Here is a 22,340-nt window from a genome sequence, read left to right as displayed (position 1 = left end):
AAGTCGCGCACAACAACAACTCGTCGACCATTTCCGGTCTCTTCGGTTATCAAAACAAACATGGCGACTACATTGCAGGTCGGCAGTTTGCTGGCTAGAACCGCGAGACTTTTGCGTCCGTAAGTTCTTTACGCCCGTTAAACTGGACATTTTCGTTGTTCTTAGAAATTATTGTAAAACACAAACGGCTTTAGTAGAGTGCCTGAGGTTAGCTGCTGGCTAGTAACCTAATTTCTGTGTGACATGCTGGTTATGTGATGTCACCTGCCTCATTGCTGACACATTAAATTTGAGGCCCCCTCTGTTGTAATAAGGCTGCTGTTGAAATCACTACTTTCTTTATTTATTACCAGATTTAGCAAGGCTAAACGCGCACAATTTTTTTAAACATCGAGAGGGAACTTTGATAACTTTGGTCCGTGAACGCAAGAACGTGGTGGTCATGATTAGTTTGTTTATTGTTTGTTTATTAACAAACTCATCATGACCATGATGAGTTTGGTAAAGATAAATATTTTTGTAAATGTCTTATTTATTATTTTGTTTATTGTTATTTGTTGCCTCAAATGTGTCTTTTTCGACGGATGTAGTGATAAATATGATGCCATGGCAAACAACCCGTCCCACCTCTGTGCTTGTAAGGTGTATTAAAAAGACCAGAATAGTTTGCAATAGGAATGAAGTACTGCAGTCAAGCCAGCCTCCACTCGCAATATTTATTTTCCCAATAAACCCATTTCTTTCTCTTTATTTATACAGTATCAGCACGCTGGATACCCTGTGGCACCATGCTGCCTCTCATAGGTCAGTCTTTGCACAAAATCAGATCTCTACTTGATTTTGGGGAGGAGATACCGTTACATGTGTGGTGTGCTGCGCTGGATGGGTCACCTGAAATACACCACACACAATAAGAACAGGAAGCATGTGTGGCGATTTTGCTCTCGCATTGTAAAACTGATTTAAGATGTTAACATTTGATATGTTGCTAGCCCAGTTTACACTTTATGTGGAGCGTGTAGAGAAATAAAACAAATGAACATTGTAATGCGTCTGAATAAAATCCAAAATTCATTGGCAAGGATATAACGAATCATACACCATACCGTAGTATGCTTACTATTGCTCATTGCAAGTGAAATGAATAGCATTATTTTTACCCTAACAGTGGGTATTGTCAAACTGATTTGGGGTTATGTATAGTGCAGATAATGTGCTATATTTACTGTTATTTTTCACTGTGTAACCAATTTACTTTTGTTTTGCTGGCAGTGGATGCCAGAGTGCTGGTTTTCACTGGCTTTCACACAAAACAGTAGTCAAGAGCAGATGGCCTCAGCAATGGGTTCTCCCTGGTCTGTATCTCGACTTTATGGATGTCTATGCTGCTTTTGTTTCAACAGTGACGGTGTTTTATTCATTGTACAATGCGTCTCCACAGGGAGGAGTATGTTTGTGCAGACACAGGACACGCCAAACCCAAACAGCCTGAAGTTTATGCCTGGATGTATTGTTCTAGAATCAGGAACTATGGATTTTTCCAGCCCTCGCGAAGCATACACCTCACCCTTAGCCAGGTATACTGTATAGTTAGTTACTCAAGGACAATTTAAGACAGATATTTTGATATCATATGATGTAGTAGGATACAGGACCACATTCACAATATACAATTGGACCTCTACGATCGAATGCAGTTTTGGGAAGCAGGTCAACCTCTGATTCTGTTTAATGTTTTTTTAACATTAATAACAGAAATACAAATAATGCCTTCCAGGGTTAAACTGTTGGAATCATTAACTCATTCAGTACCAGCCAATTCTGGACCAAGTCTGGAAAGACGTTTAAAAACGTCTTTGTGAGTGAATGAGTTAAGCATACAGACATTTATAATTGTCCTATAAGTATGTTTTTTAAGTTAATGAAACAAAGACTTTTTCTACTGAAGTAAAACTAATCAGCTACTTACTGTAGCGCACGCATTGCACATTTTAACATTCGTAACTGTCATACAGATTGTAAAAGAAGTTATCCACTGGTCAAATTCCAAAATTCTACTACTATTGGAGCAGAATGTAGAGATTCCATTGTAATATTTAGTCATGCCCAGCTACACCGTGCCACCTAACTGTGTTGTTACACAGACGCTTGGGCTACAAATCAACAAATTTCATGGGTTTCATTTTGCATTAAATCGGATGTTATTTTAAGGATTCACTGGAAATTGTTTTTTGTGTATGTACATGTGAACATTTACTAACTTCTTTCATTGTAAGATATGAAAAAATAAGCTAAAAAAATGGTTCTGTACTGTCTGTAGACAGCTATTCAGGATTGATGGTGTCAAGAGTGTCTTCCTGGGCCCTGACTTTATCACCATAACCAGGGTACAGCAGACCAACTTGAATGACAAACACAATGAAATCCAGTAGTCTGTAACATTTTTTCCTCATGTAGGCTGATGAAAATATTGAATGGAAAGTATTGAAACCTGATGTGTTTGCGGCCATTATGGACTTTTTCACTTCCGGGCTTCCTGTCATCAATGAAGATGCTAAACCTAGTGAAGACACAGGTGAAATTGACCCACTATGGCTGACAATATGCATCATGGACCCTTCTTTTGAAGGACTTGTACATGACGACTTTTTTTCTCTGAACAGCACCATCAGATGACGACGATGAAGTAGTTGCAATGATCAAAGAACTGTTGGACACTCGAATCAGGTAGCTGTCATTATTGTGGTGCTTTTTAAGGTATCGACATCGTCCTTTGGTATCATAGCATTTTTTTTCTTTTTTCCGACATTTTTCTAAGACCCACTGTGCAGGAAGACGGAGGAGATGTTGTGTATCGTGGCTTCGAGGATGGCGTGGTGAAACTGAAGTTACAGGGATCCTGCACCAGTTGTCCCAGTTCTATTGTCACATTGAAGAATGGAATCCAAAACATGCTACAATTTTATGTCCCTGAGGTTGAATCAGTAGAGCAGGTTGGCACTGATTCCAAAACATCGCAGTTCAGAAAACCCACCCTTCTTAGGTTCCAAGGAGAGAATGCTGGAGAGTGCTCCCTCTGTGGAGTCTCTCATTCTGTTGGTGGGAATTCAGTGTGCGAGGACTGTGAGACCTGGAAGGGCATTGTTTGAACTAGCAGATGATGTGGTGCTTTTTTCTTGGGGCTAATATTTTTGCAAGGCAATGCATGGGCTATGTACCTGTATTTAACATTAGTAATTACCTCACACAAAAAGAAGACATCGTAGTTTATAAATATATGCAGCAGTGAATTCTATGAAGAATATTAATAAAACCCCTTCTCCCCCCCCCCCCCCACAGGTGAAGGACGAGGAGGAGGCTGCTCAAGTTTGACTAACATTCAGCGAGGACAAGCGCACATTCCTCACTGCACTGGCCAATAAGGAGCATCCACGTGGCTAGTATACAGTACCACACAGTGGGAGTACTCATCACCCCTTATGTTAATCATAAAATCACATGATTCAGATTGTGTACACCAGGGCTGCCAAAGTCTGGTCCTCGAAAGCCTAATAATGATCCTGCTCACTTGAATCTGGTGTGTTGGTGTAGCGACACATCTAAAACAGGCTGGATAGGGTCTCTTGAGGACCGCATTTGGGCACCCCTGGTGTACAATACAGTATATTCAAAAGTATTTCAACATAGGACAACTTCTTTTTTGCTCGATAGCCATTTCATTTATCATCATATAGTAATGAACAAGTCCTTACGTTGCTACTCCAAATGGCTTTCTTGTTTAAACGCACAATATTTATATGAATAAAGGTAACCCGTCAACATTCTCTGACTTCCTGTATGTACTACATTTTGTGAAGAGAGAAATGAAGAATCATTCCATTTTAAGATATGGTGTGACTATTTTGCGGATTGTAATGTTTCGTTTACGAAGACGGGGGCATTGATTTATTTGGCAAATGGAATAAAAAAGGCCTGTTGTGCAGTGATGCTGACGTAGAGGCGGAACACGCATCCACATCCGTTTTGCCACGTCCAAAAGCCAACGTGGAAGGCACGGCCTGATTGACAGACCACATTGGCCAATCACAAAAGTTGCCCTTCGACTCTGATTTGTCCAAAAAAAACTGAAAGGCGGAGGGTATTTGACAGGCGTTTTAAGCTGCCTGAGTGACAGAAACTGGAAACCGAATAGAAGTCATGTGTGGTGAGTGCTGGATATATTTATGTATTTTACCCATTTAATAGGTAATCTGCGTTTATCAGAAACTGTCGGATGACCGCGACAATCCATATGACATAAATAATCGTATTCTTCTCGGAGCCTGTTTGAATTAGGCATAGGTGGCTAACCAAGTGCGCTAACTCAATCAGAAACGTAATGCTGTGTGGTCCCTAAAATGTTAAATCAACAATGCTGGATTTGAATTCACCATGTAGCATTTGTTTGCAAGATTTGAATGTCAAAACTAAATAATTTAGTGGATGTAAGGAAGTCATCACGACATACTGTGGTACCACCTAGCTATCACGTTCGTTAGCTAATTGACGCCGTTCGTAGTAAATCTACATTCATTTTAACTTTCAATCTGCCCCTCATCAACTTAAAGCAATTGTACAACCATTTAGTCATTTATGAGCCCGAGTCAACTTTGCCGATCGACTGAACAAAGGAGCAAATGCCGATAACGAGAGACGTGTGGAGTGTGGAAATAATCATTCAGCTGGCTGTTTAGGTTTGGGGAATGAAGTTTGGTGTGTCCAGTGTCATCGTCACAGATTGTTGTACTTTTTTCCTTGTCACAATGAATGTTCGCTGGTGTTTTAAATGTCATCAGTGTCACAACAATCTCGGATTCAAATTGACCATTATGATTAAGTCAAGTCAAGTCAACTGTATTTATAGAGCACTTTCAAACAGCCATCGCTGCACACAAAGTGCTGTAAATGGAGCAATTTAACATGCACAATAAACAGTAGGACAAATCGGTAACAAAGGCCGTAGAAAGCACCAAACGGTAAAACCAAGAACAAATCTAAGTCATGTTGAGTCGAATGCCAAAGAATACAAGTGAGTTTTGAGGAGGGTTTTGAAGATGGGCAGCGAGGAGTCTTGACGAACGTTCAGTGGGAGGTCATTCCAGAGATTAGGTGAATTATTAGGTTATAATCGGAAACGACACTGAGTAGCGCATCGTCAAGGATCTCGAAGGGCTGGGCAATATGGCCTTAAAATATAAACATATAGCAGAACCCACTTACTCACTCACTCACACTTCCCCCTTGCTTATATATAGAAAAGCAACTTATAATTCTGATACCAATAAGATTTGAAACATTTTTACAGTAATTCCCTCTCCTAGCTTTAACTTGCATCAATTTTTACAAATTGAGAGAACTGATTTTTTTTCCCTGTAGCGATGGAAAAACTGCTTCCTGCTGTAAAAAAAATAAATATATAAATCAAATGTATGTAAACATCCATCCATCCATCCATTTTCCGAACCGCTTGATCCTCACTAGGGTTGCGGGGGGTGCTGGAGCCTATCCCAGCCGTCTCCGGGCAGTAGGCGGGGGACACCCTGAATCAGTTGCCAGCCAATCGCAGGGCACACAGAGACAAACAACCATCCACGCCCACACACACACCTAGGGACAATTTAGAGCGTCCAATCAGCCTGCCATGCATGTTTTTGGAATGTGGGAGGAAACCCACGCAGGCCCGGGGAGAACATGCAAACTCCACACAGGGAGGCCGGAGCTGGAATCGAACCCGGTACCTCTGCACTGTGAAGCCGACGTGCTAACCACTGGACTACCGGGCCGCCCACATGTATGTAAACACTGTCCTGAAAATGAGCAACGAAAAAGTTCAATACTTTTTTTACGTCATAAAACAGGCTGTCAAAATACATAGTTTGATGAGTAGCAGTGCACCTTCTCCAGCTCTCAAGAATTCTCTCATGTACAGTTGTACAGGTAAGGCATGGTGACCTCTGCAAAATATTGTGGCTTGGAAAAAAAACACCTTTGAAACATTTCCACCATGTCGACAAATCACCATACAGTGGTACATTGACATACATGAGCCCAGCTGACACATTTGAAAGGAAGAGGGTAAATGAGAAGTCACTTTGAAGTGTTGTTTTTCCAGAGAGTAATAAGTGTGGGGTTGTTTTTTTATTATGATATTGCTGCTTTCATTTTGTATAAAAGCATTGAATTGGTTTAACTCCGCTTCTTCCACCCCCATTTTGAAAATATGTTGGGGTTTTTTTTTGTTTTATTAGTTGTGTTGTCTGTTGTTATTGTTTTGTATGACTTAAACGTGTGTTCATATTAGAGTGCAAGTGTCCCGTGAGTGTATCTCCTGCTCCTTAAAAAAAAAAAAGGAAAACCCCTCACAGCACCTTCGCTTCCGAATGAAAGCCCTGTTAAACTTAGCTGTCCTCTGCTACTGCTTCATGAGTGCTTAGCTGTTTGACCAAGTGTACACAGCGATTACTATCACTGGGCATGTTGGTGAAGTCAAATATTTGCTGAAAGAGTGATCCTCAAGTTAAAAAAATATATATATATACTGTATATGTCTGTGTTTCATTGCAATACACACGTAAATATAATTTTCAGATAGCTCTACATTGGAACTTGCAATGTTTAACGTCCTTATGATGAGATTTATTTTTGGAAAGACATAATAAAATGTTATTTCATACATTGTCTCTACAGTTGATGCACATTATTTTTATGGTGACAGTCTTTTTACTTTCCTTGATTTCCTTTGCGATTAAAAAAAACTGTCAGTCTGCAAAATGGAGTAGATTGTGTTAGTCATATGATGTTTTGTGCTTTGTTGTTTCTTTTGTGGGGGGTTTGCCTCCATATTTTGTTTGCTTATTGCTCACACAATACCGACTGTACACACACGGTGCTTCTTGACACATGCCTTTGTCCAAAAACAGGTTACAAAGCACAGTAATACTCACAAGACTGGTTCGTGTACCCTCTAACACGTCAGCAAGTGATGTGCTTTTCATTTTTACTGCCAAATGTATTGGTGGAAGAATGTGATGTTGTTCTGATTGTATAGTCCAACCCGTCCAACTTTTGTTGCATTTTATCAGTTCCTCTAAGAAATGTAATGGCAGATGAACAAGGAAGGCACTAGTTGATGACTTTATCAGATGTACAGTATGCTAAAAATAGATGTGTAGAAATATGGACATGCCTCTAACTTCCCGCAAATGGTGAGGCACTTTTGTGAAACTGCACTAAAGGAGAATACCGCCTAACCTTGCTTAACATCACTGATCAGTGTCATCAATGTTAATGCTATCCTCCCCCCCTGCAGGAATCTTCGCCTATCTTAACTACCATGTACCAAGGACTCGCCGTGAGATCCTTGAAATCCTCCTCAAAGGCCTGCGGCGTCTGGAGTACCGAGGCTATGACTCTGCCGGTCAGTCAGATGAGAAAACGGTTATCAGCAGCGTTTGTTTATTCTTGGCTATCTCTTTGCTGTCGACCCAGAGGACAGTTACCTTGATATGACATAGCTGCTGCTATTCGCAGACACCACACGATGAAAACACAATTGTTGTTGTGGATATAGAAAATGAACACACAGTTGTCCTTAGGGTTTGATGTGATGTGACGACTTGGAGCAAGAGGTAGGGTATGCCGTCGACTTGTCACAAGCCAATCGCATGTAACTTTGAAGTGTTGACAAGTCCCTCCACCTTGACTAAAAGCTCAGTTCTGACTTAATAGAAAAGAACCAAAGTCTGGAACCCCCCCCCCCCCCCCACCTGCCCACCACCACCACATCCTTCACTGCGGCTATGGTATGGTTTTTGTTGTTGTTTGTTTAACAACAGCCTTTTGTTTTAAAAAAAAAAAAAAATCTCCCAAAGGCAAGTCGTTATATGTGTCTCATTGTTCTCTGAAGTTAAGCTTTAACTTTTGTCAGCCCAATTTTTTTTCTTTCAACAACAGTCCGAAAACAACAGCCACCGCTGTGCACTGGAGTTCTACCCCAGTGGGAATAATCGTCTGATTGTTATTTAAAAAAAATATATATATATATATTCCTCTCCGACGGTGACGATCAAAATTGAATTATTGTGTATATAATGAATCTTCCCCTTTTGTAAATTGAATATCAGTGGACGCTCTAGCTGTATGGGCAGGTAGCTTTGCTATTCTAATTGTCTGACTTGTAAATATGAATGTGGCGTTAAGTGTTCGTGGTTTTTGTTGTTTATTTTCAGGTGTGGGCATTGATGGCGGTAACGTAAAGGAGTGGGAAACCAATGCCAAGTCCATCCAGTTGATCAAGCAGCGTGGAAAAGTGAAGGCTCTTGACGAGGAGATCCACAGTAAGCTGAAAGTAGTTTATCACATGACAATGAAAGAACTTCTCCCGAATGGGCCACTGTTTTGATTTTGGGTGTTCGAGTAGTTTTTTAAAATTTTTATTATTATAATTTTTTTTATATAGAACAGCATGACCTGGATCTGGAGGTGGAGTTGGATGTTCACCTCGGCATTGCTCACACCCGCTGGGCTACCCATGGAGAACCAAGCCCGCTCAATAGTCACCCGCACAGATCAGACAAGACCAATGGTGAGTAATTTGCTCATCATCTAAATAGTGAATTCATTCATCAGATCCTATTATTTTTTATCTTGGCTATTTCTACACTGAACAAAAATATGAATGCATTTGCTTTTGTTACAGTGTTTGGTCAGCTAAACCCCAAAGATCGATGACTTTATTTGCACAAAAGGCCCATTTCTTTTGGAGAGTGTTCAAAATATGTTCGTGAGCACTTTTCATTTGTTGAGAGAATCCATTCACCTCACAGACGTGATCAAGCTGATGATTATGCGGCATGATTATTGCACACGTTTGCCATAGTTTGTTCACCACAAAAGCTTGTGCAGCGATAATTTATTTTCCTAGGGTGCGTGAGTAATGATGGTCATATGAAGTTCTGACTGGTTTTCGGAATATTATGCATTTTCTGTAAAGAGCAAAATGGTTAGATCTTTGGGTGGGAGCAACAGTATGCATATTTTTATTTAGTATATAGTACCTTCCAATATGTCCTTTTTATTGTGATTGTCATACAATTGGTTTCTACTTGAATGATTTTCGAGAAAGTAAGTCGAGTGAGTCATTGGGTCACAATGACTCAGGGTTCATTGTTTGTCTTTATGCTCTGCAGAGTTCATTGTTATTCACAATGGCATTATCACAAACTATAAAGATCTGAGGAAATTCCTGGTGAGCACAACTTTTTCTTCTTTATTCATCGTTATTATCCTCACATATGACCCGGACAGGAATTGTACTCTTTACTCCCACCCCACAGATGAGCAAAGGCTATGAGTTCGAGTCAGAAACCGACACCGAGTCCATTGCCAAGCTGGTGAAGTACATGTACGACAACCGGGAGAATGATTACATCACTTTTGCCACTCTGGTGGAAAGGGTAACACAGCAACTGGTAAGGATACACACACATACACGATTATTGATCATCAAATGAAATATTGCTCGCTGTACTTTTCAGGAAGGTGCTTTTGCACTGGTCTTTAAGAGTGTTCATTATCCTGCCGAGGCAGTTGTCACAAGGTAAGCTCTCGCTATTTATTCAAACTGTATGTTGGTATTAAAACCTGGGAGTCTTGAACAGTGCTTGCCAGCCTTTTCTGGTTTGTGTACCCACCAAAATCTTTTTGTCATACCATGAGTACCCCCTCACTCATCCGTGTCGATGATTTTCCAAAAGTAGAACGTTGCACAACTGATTAGCAAAGTGAAATCATTTTTAATTCATTTCCCTAGTTTGAACAATGAATTCTCAATTGTTTTTAGAACTCAAATTCAACTGTTCAAAATGTATGTTGCTTTGAAAACAAATATACATTTGAATGTAAAAAAAATGCCTTTGTTGTACATAATTTTAAGAACATTTGTAGCTCTTTTGAGTACCGTTAAGTCCCATTTAAAGTCTATATATAGTAACAAAACATTGAACAAGAATAATATTCGCACCCACAAAATTTTTACTTTTGTCCTTATCACTCATCTGAGCTTTTTATAAGACACTCAAGTTGACGCGCCGCTGTTGTGATTTTTGGAGCGGCTGTGCTACAGGTTATTGATCTGGTCCATGTATACCCTACCATGTGCTCATGTACCCCCGGTTGAAAAACTCTGGTCTTGAAATTCATGTTAGTTCCCCCCACAATTGAAGCTACTTTTTATCTTTATCTACACGTTGCGCTCCAGCTAATTTTCTTCCTGATGTACAGGAGGGGAAGTCCTCTGCTGATCGGCGTGCGAAGTGACCACAAGCTCTCAACAGACCATATTCCCGTGGTCTACCGCTCATGTAAGTGCCATTTCAAGCTATGTTTGTCTCTTAGAATTTCCCAGTTGGATTTAGACCTAATAGTTACGTTTATTTTTCTCAGCTGCCAAAGAGAAGAGCTGCAGTTCCCTCCCCAGAGTCGACCAGGATACCAGCCTGTTCCCTGTGGATGAGAAAGCTGTTGAGTATTACTTTGCCTCTGATGCAAGGTAAGCGCATCCCCGTGTCCTTGCAGCCATCCTTTTCAACTCCAAAGCACCATCTTGCCACGCTTCCGTGGTGTCATCAGAACAGGAATCAATATTGTGTTTGTGACCACAGTGCGGTTATAGAGCACACAAATCGGGTGATCTTCCTAGAGGATGATGACGTGGCCGCTGTGACCGAGGGAAGGCTGTCCATCCACAGGATAAAACGCCGTGCCGGGGACTACCCTGCCCGCGCTATCCAGACCCTTCAGATGGAGTTAGAGCAAATCATGAAAGGTGAGTTGAAGGTCCCTAAATTGTTTGGTCCTGCATCAGGTATTGCCTTTCTCTGTACAGTACTTCTATCGTAGGCGCTGGTACAATGCGCGACACGCCATTTTGAAACCTGTTATTGCATACTGTTGAATGATAATTATGACGCTGAATGGCTCTGAATGATCTGCCATGAGGCGGTCCATACTTCCATCAAGGATGTCTGTAATTGAAACTTCTGTTTTGAGATTTTGTGTACCCTGTATGGAGCATGCATTCTACATTTTATTTAAATTTTGGTCCAGGGAGGAAATAGAATTACAACAAACTTGCAGTGATAATGTGTATTTCATGTTTATTTATTTATTTATTTTATTTAAATTTTGGTCCAGGGAGGAAATAGAATTACAACAAACTTGCAGTGATAATGTGTATTTCATGTTTATTTATTTGTTTGTTTTTGCACATCGGGAACAAAAGTGCCATTGACAGATTAGCATTTTTGAGCAGAGTGTAACGTATCACCGATTCTGTTGACATATCTGCACTACAGGCTGGTGTCCATTCCCTGGTTGTACCGCTTTTGTCCAGCAGAGAGCAGAAATTAGCTGCTGTTGGCTCACTCGCACATTCCTTTGTGGTCCAATCATTTCTCAGCCGCTTCTGGAAGCGATCTGCTGACTAACCTAATTCGCATGACCCAAATTTCTTGCAGGGGAAACTAAAAAACACACATTTCACTGTTACAGTTTATTAGGGATGGAACAACATCAACTCCCTCTTGACCCGCCTTTGTTTTTCTTGATGGAAAACGTTTGTTTTACCCGATGTATCAAGCATGTGTTTTAGTGTAACCCCTTAAATTTTCAAGCAAGAACTATGAAACAATATTTTTACTGCTGCGCTGGAGCTTAATGTTTGTCAACCATACCTTCTAGAGTAAATGGCCATCATTGTTTTTCAGCAGCAGTTTTTAACCATCTTACGAATGTTTCTTTACCTTACCCTTGCACCACAGGCAATTTCAGCTCTTTCATGCAAAAGGAAATCTTTGAGCAGCCTGAGTCTGTGGTCAACACCATGAGAGGAAGAATCAACTTTGATGACAATACAGGTTAGATAGCTTGCCTCAGATCTGCATCTTACTGGAGTTCTGATGGATTGATGATCATTGTCCATCCCAACAACTGTACTCTCATATTTGACAAATAGACATTACCATATATCTGCACATAACTTGAAATGACAACGGTGGACCCTCGCTAGTCGCAGGGATGACACTGAGCCCTCATATGACTAGCATATGACTAGCAAAAGTAATTGACACTCGACCCCAAGAATGTTTATGTATATGCTACTAGTTTAAACAATAAATATACCACAAACTATGATTCCAAAACACTTTCATGTATTTTTAAAATTCATTTAACATGTTACTTTTGATAACTAGTATCTTACAAATGGTTGAATTTGCGGGGGTGAGGCGCATGTCGATGCGCTTTTGGCGAATACTGACTCGTAAGTCTAAACTTAGCTCCACTCTCAGTCAAGCTTATCGCTTCAACACACTCCGTTACAGTTCGTCATGAAACATCTTAAGGTGTGCTCAGGCAGAGCACAATAACATTTGCCACATGCTTGCTGTACAAGCAACGCAGTGTATTCAGGGTGTTTTCACAATCACAATTGGCAAACTTCCCAAAACAAACCGTGCGTTAATTGTCTTCTTCCATTGTAATGTTTTTATGATTGTGAGAAGCCAAAATTAAAGTCACGATTACATTAGAATGAATTCTCCAGCCGTAGGTCATTGACACCAATGTACTACTTTCCTATTAGACAGGGCTTTGGAAACATCTTGTGACATTTATCCGCTTTTTCTGGGGGAAAAAAATGCAAATAGGCGCAGGTAGGTTCCACAGAAATGTATAAAGTAGTCTTTTTGGGTGTGATTTTATGATGTTAAGAGCACAAATATATGCGGATACAGTATGCGCAAATAGATGCATTTTTCTTTTTGGGTGAAAAAAATTGCGAGTCACAAATCAGCAGGGGTTGACTCTGAGGGATTAGAAACCATGTGAAAACATAACACATGAAGAATGACTTGGTGAGTGGCTGACTCCTCTCAGCACTGTCATGGTTGCGTTTTAATGATGTGGAAAGTGGTTAGGCAGGATGATGGATTGGTTGTTTGGTTTGTTCCCAGTGACCTTGGGTGGACTGAAGGACCACATCAAAGAGATCCAGAGATGTCGACGCCTGATCCTTATTGCATGCGGCACCAGCTACCATGCTGGCGTCGCGGTGAGTAGACAGACAGTTTTGGTGTAAATTTTCACCGTTCAACACATTGGGTCGGCCTGCTCACAACTTGTTCTGACCTGATGCCTGGTGGTGATTTCATAATTTGTTGCTCCGGCAGACCCGTCAGGTCCTGGAGGAGCTAACAGAGCTGCCTGTGATGGTGGAGCTGGCCAGCGATTTCCTGGACCGGAACACACCCGTCTTCCGAGATGACGTTTGCTTCTTTATTAGCCAGTCAGGTGAGGATTGATCTAGTGCCCAGGCCTTGTTTGTTCACCACTTTCCGTGTCAGGGAGCCAGTCTGCGTATTGCTTAGTAATTTGTTTATCTTCTTTTGTGTGATCTCCATCATGGGGTTTCTTTGAGGTTTGCTTAATTACAGCCTTATACGAGTCATTTTCTACCAAACTAACAGTCAGGATGACTTTGTTTTCCCTCTATGTTTCATCCCTCAGGGGAGACTGCTGACAGCCTGATGGCCCTGCGCTACTGCAAGGAAAGAGGGGCTCTGACTGTGGGCATCACTAACACAGTGGGCAGCTCCATCTCCCGGGAGACTGACTGTGGAGTCCACATCAATGCCGGACCTGAGATCGGCGTGGCCAGCACGAAGGTGAGGCAGGAGATTGCTTGGTACTTTTTTTTTTAAGACCATCAAGCTTCTTTCAAAATTTACTCTCTTAGGTTACAATACAGCCTGTTGCAGGATGGTGCACCGCAGATATCCAAACAATCTATTGCATAGGAAATAATAAAATAATAGAATAGATTTTTTTTTTAATGATTAAAAAATGTACACTGTACAGACAAGGTTTAAACCTTTCAATATTAACAGTCGTACAAGTTCGTTAGCCACTACAGTGGACACTACATACTTGCATTTACATGATCAAAAGTCATGTAATATTTTTTTGATTAATTTAGATGTTTTCTCAAAATTGGTTAGTTAAAATGTAGACGTACTTGTGTATTTGTTTTTTCTAAAATACTTGATATATTGTAAATAAAATAAAATGTAGTAGGAATTTTGTATGCATTTAAAAATATTGTTATTCTTATTTTTTAAATAATTGGTTAAATCACAAATTTAATTATTATTATTATTATTATTATTATGAAAGGCATCTATGAATAAGCTGTTCTATCTGTCGAAAGACCCGCTATTGTCTTCAAGTGACATCACACTTCTGGTTTTGTCGCTTGTCAGGATCCCACTTTGGGAAAACGATTACAGTACTTTGTCAAATTTAAGAAATCGAAATTCTTTTTGTCACGCTTTATTCAATGTGTTTTGTTTAGTTACTTGTGAGATAAAAATATTTCATTTGGGATTTTCTAAAATTACTTCATAGTTGACCTTTAACATGTACCGGTACTCAAAGAAAACAAGCACCACCCACTTGGGACGTGGGTGGTGCTGCTCCAGAGCCTGCGAGCACGCCTCAGAGACGCCATCATTTACTGCTTGGTTGTCTGGGCAGAACACCCGGACCAAACGGTGCCGCACAACCTAGCACCCCAAATTGCTGGAGAACATGTGTCACATCCCACCGCTGCAATTTAGGCACACTATAATGTGATGTGCTGTATGTACAATTCATAAAAATGAGATGCAACATTCTAAAATGAGCATCTTAAACGTTTTTTGTCATGGATTTTAATTGCTGAACGCTGAGACCTAATGAAGTTTGTCAGGTCAGCTGCAGAGAAGCATAGTCATCATTCTTAGATACAGGTCACTCTGTTCCACGTGAATCACACTGTGTACCCCAGTTGATCGCATTTTTGGGCAGCACATTCAGTCAGAAGTCTGAGGGACGGTAGTTTAAAAAAAACAACAACAACAAAGGCTTTTCCTATTATTTTATTGGCAGCGAACGGGTCTTATGTTATGAACTGGCTTCAGGTGGACATTGTCTTTCTCAAATGGGCACCGAAGGCCTCTTTATGCGGCGAGTTGAAGGAACAAACAGCACATCGCTGATGACAGCAGGCGTCAGGTAACTGAAGACTTTTGTGACACGCTGCTCCGTATCCCCACGTTTCAAGCATTTGTTCCAGGATGAGCGCCGGTTTCGACTGAGCTCCACGTTTGCCTGCACTCACCTCGCCTCGCATGTCTCATCTGTTGTGCATTATTAGATGGAGACGGAATTCATTATCAGAATGGCAGAAAAGAGATCATCGTCTCAAAAACATTGCTTTCAATGGGATCGTATTCCTTTTTGGGTGTCATTTTTTAGGGATTTCAAAACCGATGTCACGCAAAACAGTCAGAGATCTTTGCTCGTGAATGTCATTGGTCCCAACCGCTTGTTTTATGCGTCTGTAGAAACCAAAGGCTGCACTCACAACTTTATTACATTTTTTTTTTTTTTCATGTGCGCAGGCCTACACAAGCCAGTTTGTGGCCCTGGTCATGTTTGCTCTTCTGATGTGCGCCGACAGGATTTCCATGCAGCCAAGACGCCGTGAGATCATTCAGGGCTTGAAGGTGCTTCCGGGTAAGTCAAAGGTGTTGCTTTGCTGACATGTACTGATTACAACACACTGGAAACTTCATTTGGTTCACCGGATTCATCTCAAATTTAATAAGTGTAACAAGAACTCATCATCAACAGGTGCATATGAAAGTCAAGTTTTATTGTTTGTAAAATTTGACAATTTTAACTCATTCAATCGCAGCCATTTTCACTGGAGCAACACCCTCAATCCCAGCGTTTTACTGGATTTTGACTGATCTTGCTTGCAAGGCCCACAGAATATTTGGTTCTCATGCTATATAAACATGGAGCCTACCAAAATAAAGTTTGGACTTTCTTCTTTCAGCAGAAAAAAAATATTGTTTCTATCTTTTTCCATTCTTCAGCAATCGGCATTACAAAATGGCTAAGTTTCATGGAAATGGCGATTCCTGGGCAAAAAACGGAGAAAAAGAGCTTTTTGTAAAAGCATGCATTTCAAGCACGTGAGGCACCACTGCCACCTACTGGTCGCTTTTTTACATGATTTACAATGCAAACGGCTTATTCTCATTCACTGATTGCATCAGACCCTCCTCCTCTCTATGACGCAAAAAAAGATTTAGACGTACAAGTATGTCCTTGGGAGGCGGGGCCTAATTTTAAAACGTCGTACAAGTACGTCTTGTGGAATGAAAGAGTTAATCGCAATTATCTTGAAAACTACCAAGTCTCGCTCGATGAAATTGAACAGTTTAGTTGTTGACCATTATGCATTCTGGAACTGATTTCATAAGTGTTAACTGTTTGAAATATGCCCTCAAAGTTCAGGTTCCATGTATCTACTCAATCAGTCCTATCCAAATGTCCTTCATGAATATTCAAGTGTTGAGATGTGACTGACCACCGAGTGATGCCAGCTTTTCAATATGTAGAAGCGCACCGCATCATGATCTACTGAGAGGGGTTTTGCTAGCCTTATTTTATAAATATGAGAGAGAGAAAAATAGACATAGCACTCTGTAGGATGCACTGTGGTTGTACAACCACTGTAACGGACTTTGTACAACCACAGTGTTATAGGAATACCTCTAACTTTTTGATCCAGCGTTTATGTCGGAACATTTAAACGTGTAGCTGTCCTTAATTTTGTGGCCGCCGAGTTTATAGAACCAGCCAGGCAACATTTTGTCCACATTTCAAGCAATGCCTTAAAGTCTGATTCATTTTCTGCAACTCTAAATTATGACAATGAGGATCATGAAGAGAAAGAGGGAGGGGTGCGGGTCTTCACTCGCATGCCTTTTTGAATTCGAAGCAGATGATGGCGTGTCCTGAACGGTAAAGTTACCAGCAAAAGACTGCCTGGCCACTCTGCCGCTCATTGTCAACATTCCGATCTGACACTTCACACGTGCCTTTTGCACAGCATGTTTCTAAGTTTTCAAATCCGAATTTGTGTCCCTCCCATGTGTATCAGACCTGATCAAGGAGGTTCTTGGTTTGGATGATGAGATCCAGAAGTTGGCGACAGAGTTGTACCAGCAGAAGAGCGTACTGATCATGGGTAGAGGTTACCATTATGCTACCTCCCTGGAAGGAGCCCTGGTGAGAAAACAAACGTCCTTTCCTGACTGGCTTCATATCATTATCTTTCTTTTGTTTTTATTTTTCTCTTCACTTATGAGCTCTTTCACTGTGTAACGTGTCCAATGTCTCTGGAGGAGTACCTGTACATGGAAAATGTCACTCATTTCAGCTCCTGCCAAAATATGCTTTTGTATTTGCCTAAAGGACCAACAGCGCATTTTATTCCTTTCGGAGTAATGAAGTTCTTAGTCTATGACGTAAGTGTTGAAGTTTTGAACTTTGGTGATGTCCTACCCAGAAAATCAAGGAGATCACATACATGCACTCTGAGGGCATCCTGGCTGGGGAGTTGAAGCATGGCCCTCTGGCGCTTGTGGACAATCTCATGCCAGTCATCATGATCATCATGAAGGACCACACGTACGTCAAATGTCAGAACGCCCTGCAGCAAGTCGTTGCCCGCCAGGTAAGACGGCCTGTAACAATCGGTGAACCCCCCCCCCCCCTCCCAAAAAACACACACACACACAAAATGTAATGCTGTCCTTTAACCATTAAGCCCCCCCACCCCCCATTGATGTGTCCATAGCAAGTGTAGCCTATTTTTTTTTCCATTTTCATTTTTGTTAACAATCCTTCGTACTTTACTGGCAGTGAGTTTGCAGTACGGGAAAACTACTTCATAAAAGCTGACTTTTTTTCAAAACCAGAACTTATCAGAGTTTGCCAATGTCCCTAACTATGCATGATGTCCACTTTACTCTAGCACTTTTCTTGTTTTTTTTTTATTTTTTTTGCTCTTTGGGATTTCTGGATGGAAAACATGCACCTCGTATTGCTTTTTGGACAAATGGGATAAATAAAATTCTGTGGCCTGTAGCTCACCTCTTGTTGTAACATGACGACATCTCTGTTGGACAACTGGAGCACATTAGTTTTATCAGAGGTGTGACAGTGATGGAACAATTTTTAATTCCGTTTTACGAGATGTTTTTTTCTCCCCCTCCTGCTTTGACAGGGCCGCCCAATCGTGATCTGCGACAGAGACGATTACGAGAGCATCAGCAACTCGTGCCGCACCATCAAAGTGCCTCACTGCGTTGACTGCCTGCAGGGCATCCTGAGCGTCATCCCCCTGCAGCTGCTCTCTTTCCATCTGGCCGTGCTCCGAGGCTTTGACGTAAGTGCATTAGGCTCGCCCGCGCCAACATCTGCAAAGTGTTTTTGCCTCGACGCGGCCACCGACCACAACCGTATCATTCTTTGATATCACTTTGGACCGCAGACACGATTGGACAAGTACAGGTGACTGTCCAGCAAAGGAACACTGACTTACATTTATAAACAAGATCTTGACAATATTAATGACAGTTGACACTCAGAAGTTGGTTAAGTGACTGGCTAACAGGTTGAATAAATGTCCATCCATCCATCCATTTTCTGATCCGCTTTATCCTGAAGGGGGTCGCGGAGGGTTGACTCTGAGCAGAAGGCAGCTTACATGCTGAACTGGTCGCCAGTCAGTTGCAGGGCACATATAGAGACAAACAACCATTCACACCCACATCCACACCGTCACTGAGCGGGATCCCACGCTGCCCGCACACAACTCAGGCGAGTGGACCACTACGTGACATCAGGGACTGGTTAGTAAATGTTGGGTCCCATTATTAGGTTCAGAGGGCAATTACTTTTTTACATAGGGACAAGTAGGTTTTGATTTTTTTTTTCTCTTTGGTGCCTCAAGAAAATAAATTCACATTTAGTAGTTCTTTGGGTAGTCTCTGTGTGATATTAAAATTGGTTTGATGAATTGGAATCTTTGTGTGTGATAAATACGCAAAGAACACAGAAATCAGGAAGATGGAAAATGCGTTTTCATGGCACCGTAAGTCCCATTAACGTTGGGAGTAGTTTTGAAATGATTTATCTTGGACTCATTTTTTTTTTATGTATACATGTCACTCAAACCTATTATTTGAACAGAGGGGTGTTGACTTTTTATGTGCACCATACCTGGCACATAACTAACTACTGTGTGCATTGTTACTTAGTGCATTTTTTGGTAAACGTTTTAATGGAGAAAGTTGGACCTCAGAGCCAAGGCGCCACCTTACAGCACAGTGGCAGAAAGTTGAATTGCAGTCAGTATTTATCACGGAACCATTGAACTGCTGATTTTAACAGTATAGATAGAGCCCGTCCGTCTTACTGCATGTGAATCACAAAGATAAAAGTTAGTGAATTCAAAACTCTTGAGTTGTCTTTATGAGAGTTATAAACTAAAAGTGTGAAATGCTTAAGATGAAACTAGACTGCGCTGTGTACTTTTAGGTGGACTGTCCACGGAACCTGGCCAAGTCAGTGACGGTGGAGTGAAAGGGCCCACTCGTCACCTGCCCTACGGCAAGGGAAAGAAGAGTAACATGTCCGGTTCCATTCGTCCTCTTTTATCCATTTTACTCATATCTGGCTGCTTCATCTCTCCGTATCTCTTCTTAGTGTTGTTGTAGACTGGTGGTGGTCTGGGCTGGCACTCGCATTATCCACCTTGCTCAACTCTTGTGTGCTAATGGCATCGATTGAAAAGGAGCTTCTTCGTTCCGATTAATGCAGCAAAGCGGTGAGATGAGTTCGTTTTACTGAGAGCATCTTGGATGCGACGTTACTGACCAATGAAACTTTTTAACATTTTGCCTCTTTTTATTTAATTTTTTTTCTTCCAAGTGCTTTCATTAGCAATTTAGTTGGTGTCTTTCTTTCTATTTGGCAGCAAATATTTGAAATGTGAAATTATTTCTGGGCACAGTCATCGATGCTGTTGAATTTATGTGCACACCTCTTCTTCATGGTCAAATGGTCTTGTTACATTCTTTATTTATACTCTTTTTTTTTAAATTAAATGTATGTATAAATTACACAATTGTCACATTTTTTTGTTGGTTGATTCTTGTTCATGCACAAGAACAAGACTTGATTCTGTACTTTATTTCGTACTACACGATGAAGTGATATCAGTGAGATGAAGTTACTGCCAGCCCACACCATTCCATCTTGACTACTGCTAATGCAATATTGGGACCATTTGTAGCGAGTGATTTTATTTTATTTTTTCATTTTTCTTATGAGAAATCAAGAGTTTTGTATTGTTACCCTATGATTTGAAATGTAAACGTTAGTCTTTCGTTGAGGGGGGGGGGGGGGGGGGACAGTCCTGTAAAACCAAACATGCTTTGGGAAGTTGGAAACCAAAATGTGTGTATTTGATATGCATGTGATAGGATGAATTTGTTTTTGTTTTGGGGGGGGGGGGGGGGTTTGTAGCCATATGTAAGATGTGTCAAGGCCTTAGATGGCTCACGCACACTGTCACTGCTATGGCATCATGTCACACTGTAGACTTATTAGACGCTGACAAGGAGAGAAAATGCTGTAATTCATACCGGTTAGTGAAGGAACAGGAGCTGCTATTGTTACCATTTTTAATTCCGTTTGCTTTCGACATTCATCTTGCTTCAGCAATCTAGCCTTAATATCAATTTGTGCATGTAATCTGAACATTGTATGCCAGGTTTGAATCCCATGTTATTACTGAGCAAAACTATTCTTTCAAGTAACCGACATTGCCAATATTAGTGGGACACTATTGCGCATCCCAGGCTGGGATTCCCAGCTAATGTTATAAAAAGAAAAGTCCACTTGTTGTCTTTGTGAGGTCACGTGTTAAGAAGAAATACCGGCAATGGATACTTCACAGATTTATTCCAATAAATACTTTTTGGATGGATAAGCTTGTTCACGTCTTTGAGTAGTGAATAACAAGTTAAAATCTCGCCTAATAAAGGAAAGGAACAAATTACCATTGTAAATACATTTTCACTATGTGCCACTGTTATTACCTTTGCAAAAAAAAAAAAAAGATTTGTCCCAAATTGTGATAAATACGTAAAGTCATATATGCGGTTCCTAGAAAACGTATGTGAAGCCTTTGGAATGACCGGGATTTCTGCATAAACTGGTCATGTTTTCTGATCTTCATTTAAGTCACAACAATAGACAAACACGGTCAGCTTGAACTATCCATCCATCCATTTTCCAAACCGCTTGATCCTCATTAGGGTCGCTGGGGGTGCTGGAGCCTATCCCAGCTGTCTTCGGGCAGTAGGCGGGGGACACCCTGAATCGGTTGCCAGCCAATCGCAGGGCACACAGAGACGAACAACCATCCACGCTCACATTCACACCTAGGGACAATTTAGAGCGTTCAATCAGCCTGCCATGCATGTTTTTTGGAATGTGGGAGGAAACCGGAGTACCCGGAGAAAACCCACGCAGGCCCGGGGAGAACATGCAAACTCCACACAGGGAGGCCGGAGCTGGAATTGAACCCGGTACCTCTGCACTGTGAAGTCGACGTGCTAACCACTGGACTACCGGGCCGCCCAGCTTGAACTAATACCACACAAATAATTATGTTCTTGTTTTTTTTTTTTTAAATTGAACATCGTTAGTTACATTTGCTAGAATTAACATGAAAAATGCAAAGAAATTATTAGACTAATAAAATAAGTTATATAACATACGCAAACTTTTATTTAAACTCATTTATGGGGAAAAAAAATCACGTTGCCCTTCAGCGCAAGCGTTTGCCCCATCACTGAGGGCTAACCAAGTTTCACTGTGCTGCCAATTGATTGTTATTATTTGTTGGATATTGTGTGGACTGTAACAACTTTCTGGATTTGGCGATAAACATGGACAATAGGCCAAAGTCAGTCATCTCGGTGCTGAATACACCAATAGAGCCAAATGATGACCTAATTCCCAATGAGCTCATGTATACTATGAGGCTGCCAAGACTCCAGTGAGTGTTAAACAAAGTACATCTTTCTGAAAAGGGAGTGGTTTTTTTTCTCCAAAATACAGTACAGGGAAACATTGATTGAGTATAGGTGCATTAAAGAAGGCCGTATATGTCAGGATCAAAGAGGAACTCCGGTTTAAGGGGTGAAAACTCATAAGGGCCACAGATGTTTTCAGGCGGCGCAAAAGAGGTCACCGATGAGGTCAGTGAAAGGGGTCTGATGAGGTTGATATGATGTAGTCTTCACAAGCGCCACATTTCAAACAGCATCGACACC

At 41.1% G+C, this 22,340-nt stretch overlaps 2 protein-coding genes across 4 annotated transcripts; both read left to right on the top strand.

Annotated features, from left to right (window-relative positions):
• The first annotated feature begins 3 nt into the window (after window positions 1–3).
• nfu1 (NFU1 iron-sulfur cluster scaffold homolog (S. cerevisiae)) lies at window positions 4–3,824 on the top strand. Of its 2 annotated transcripts, none has more exons than XM_086110434.1 (9): window positions 4–119; window positions 760–804; window positions 1,273–1,355; window positions 1,442–1,577; window positions 2,321–2,387; window positions 2,458–2,575; window positions 2,664–2,727; window positions 2,819–2,993; window positions 3,340–3,824. In XM_086110434.1, the coding sequence occupies exons 1-9, from the start codon at window positions 61–63 to the stop codon at window positions 3,370–3,372; spliced, it is 780 nt and encodes a 259-aa protein (XP_085966560.1). In that variant the 5' UTR covers window positions 4–60; the 3' UTR covers window positions 3,373–3,824. The 2 variants fall into 2 exon arrangements, with proteins under 2 accessions (XP_085966560.1, XP_085966561.1); XM_086110435.1 differs by having other exon boundaries at window positions 33–119; window positions 760–800; window positions 1,269–1,355.
• A 294-nt stretch (window positions 3,825–4,118) lies between these two features.
• gfpt1 (glutamine--fructose-6-phosphate transaminase 1) lies at window positions 4,119–20,989 on the top strand. 2 transcript variants are annotated; one of them, XM_086110433.1, is made up of 20 exons: window positions 4,119–4,204; window positions 7,349–7,456; window positions 8,268–8,375; window positions 8,498–8,623; window positions 9,228–9,286; window positions 9,375–9,509; window positions 9,576–9,637; window positions 10,321–10,400; window positions 10,483–10,588; window positions 10,701–10,864; window positions 11,859–11,954; window positions 13,050–13,147; window positions 13,266–13,386; window positions 13,603–13,760; window positions 15,537–15,651; window positions 17,090–17,217; window positions 17,498–17,665; window positions 18,218–18,379; window positions 19,534–19,627; window positions 19,702–20,989. In XM_086110433.1, the coding sequence occupies exons 1-19, from the start codon at window positions 4,198–4,200 to the stop codon at window positions 19,576–19,578; spliced, it is 2,046 nt and encodes a 681-aa protein (XP_085966559.1). In that variant the 5' UTR covers window positions 4,119–4,197; the 3' UTR covers window positions 19,579–19,627; window positions 19,702–20,989. The 2 variants fall into 2 exon arrangements, with proteins under 2 accessions (XP_085966559.1, XP_085966558.1); XM_086110432.1 differs by having other exon boundaries at window positions 19,534–20,989.
• Window positions 20,990–22,340: the final 1,351 nt, after the last annotated feature.

This window comes from Hippocampus guttulatus, chromosome 5 (assembly GCF_054856545.1).
Source record: "Hippocampus guttulatus isolate MCC_2025c chromosome 5, RoL_Hgut_1.0, whole genome shotgun sequence".
NCBI lineage: Eukaryota > Metazoa > Chordata > Actinopteri > Syngnathiformes > Syngnathidae > Hippocampus > Hippocampus guttulatus.
This window is presented reverse-complemented; position numbering and strand designations above follow the sequence as displayed.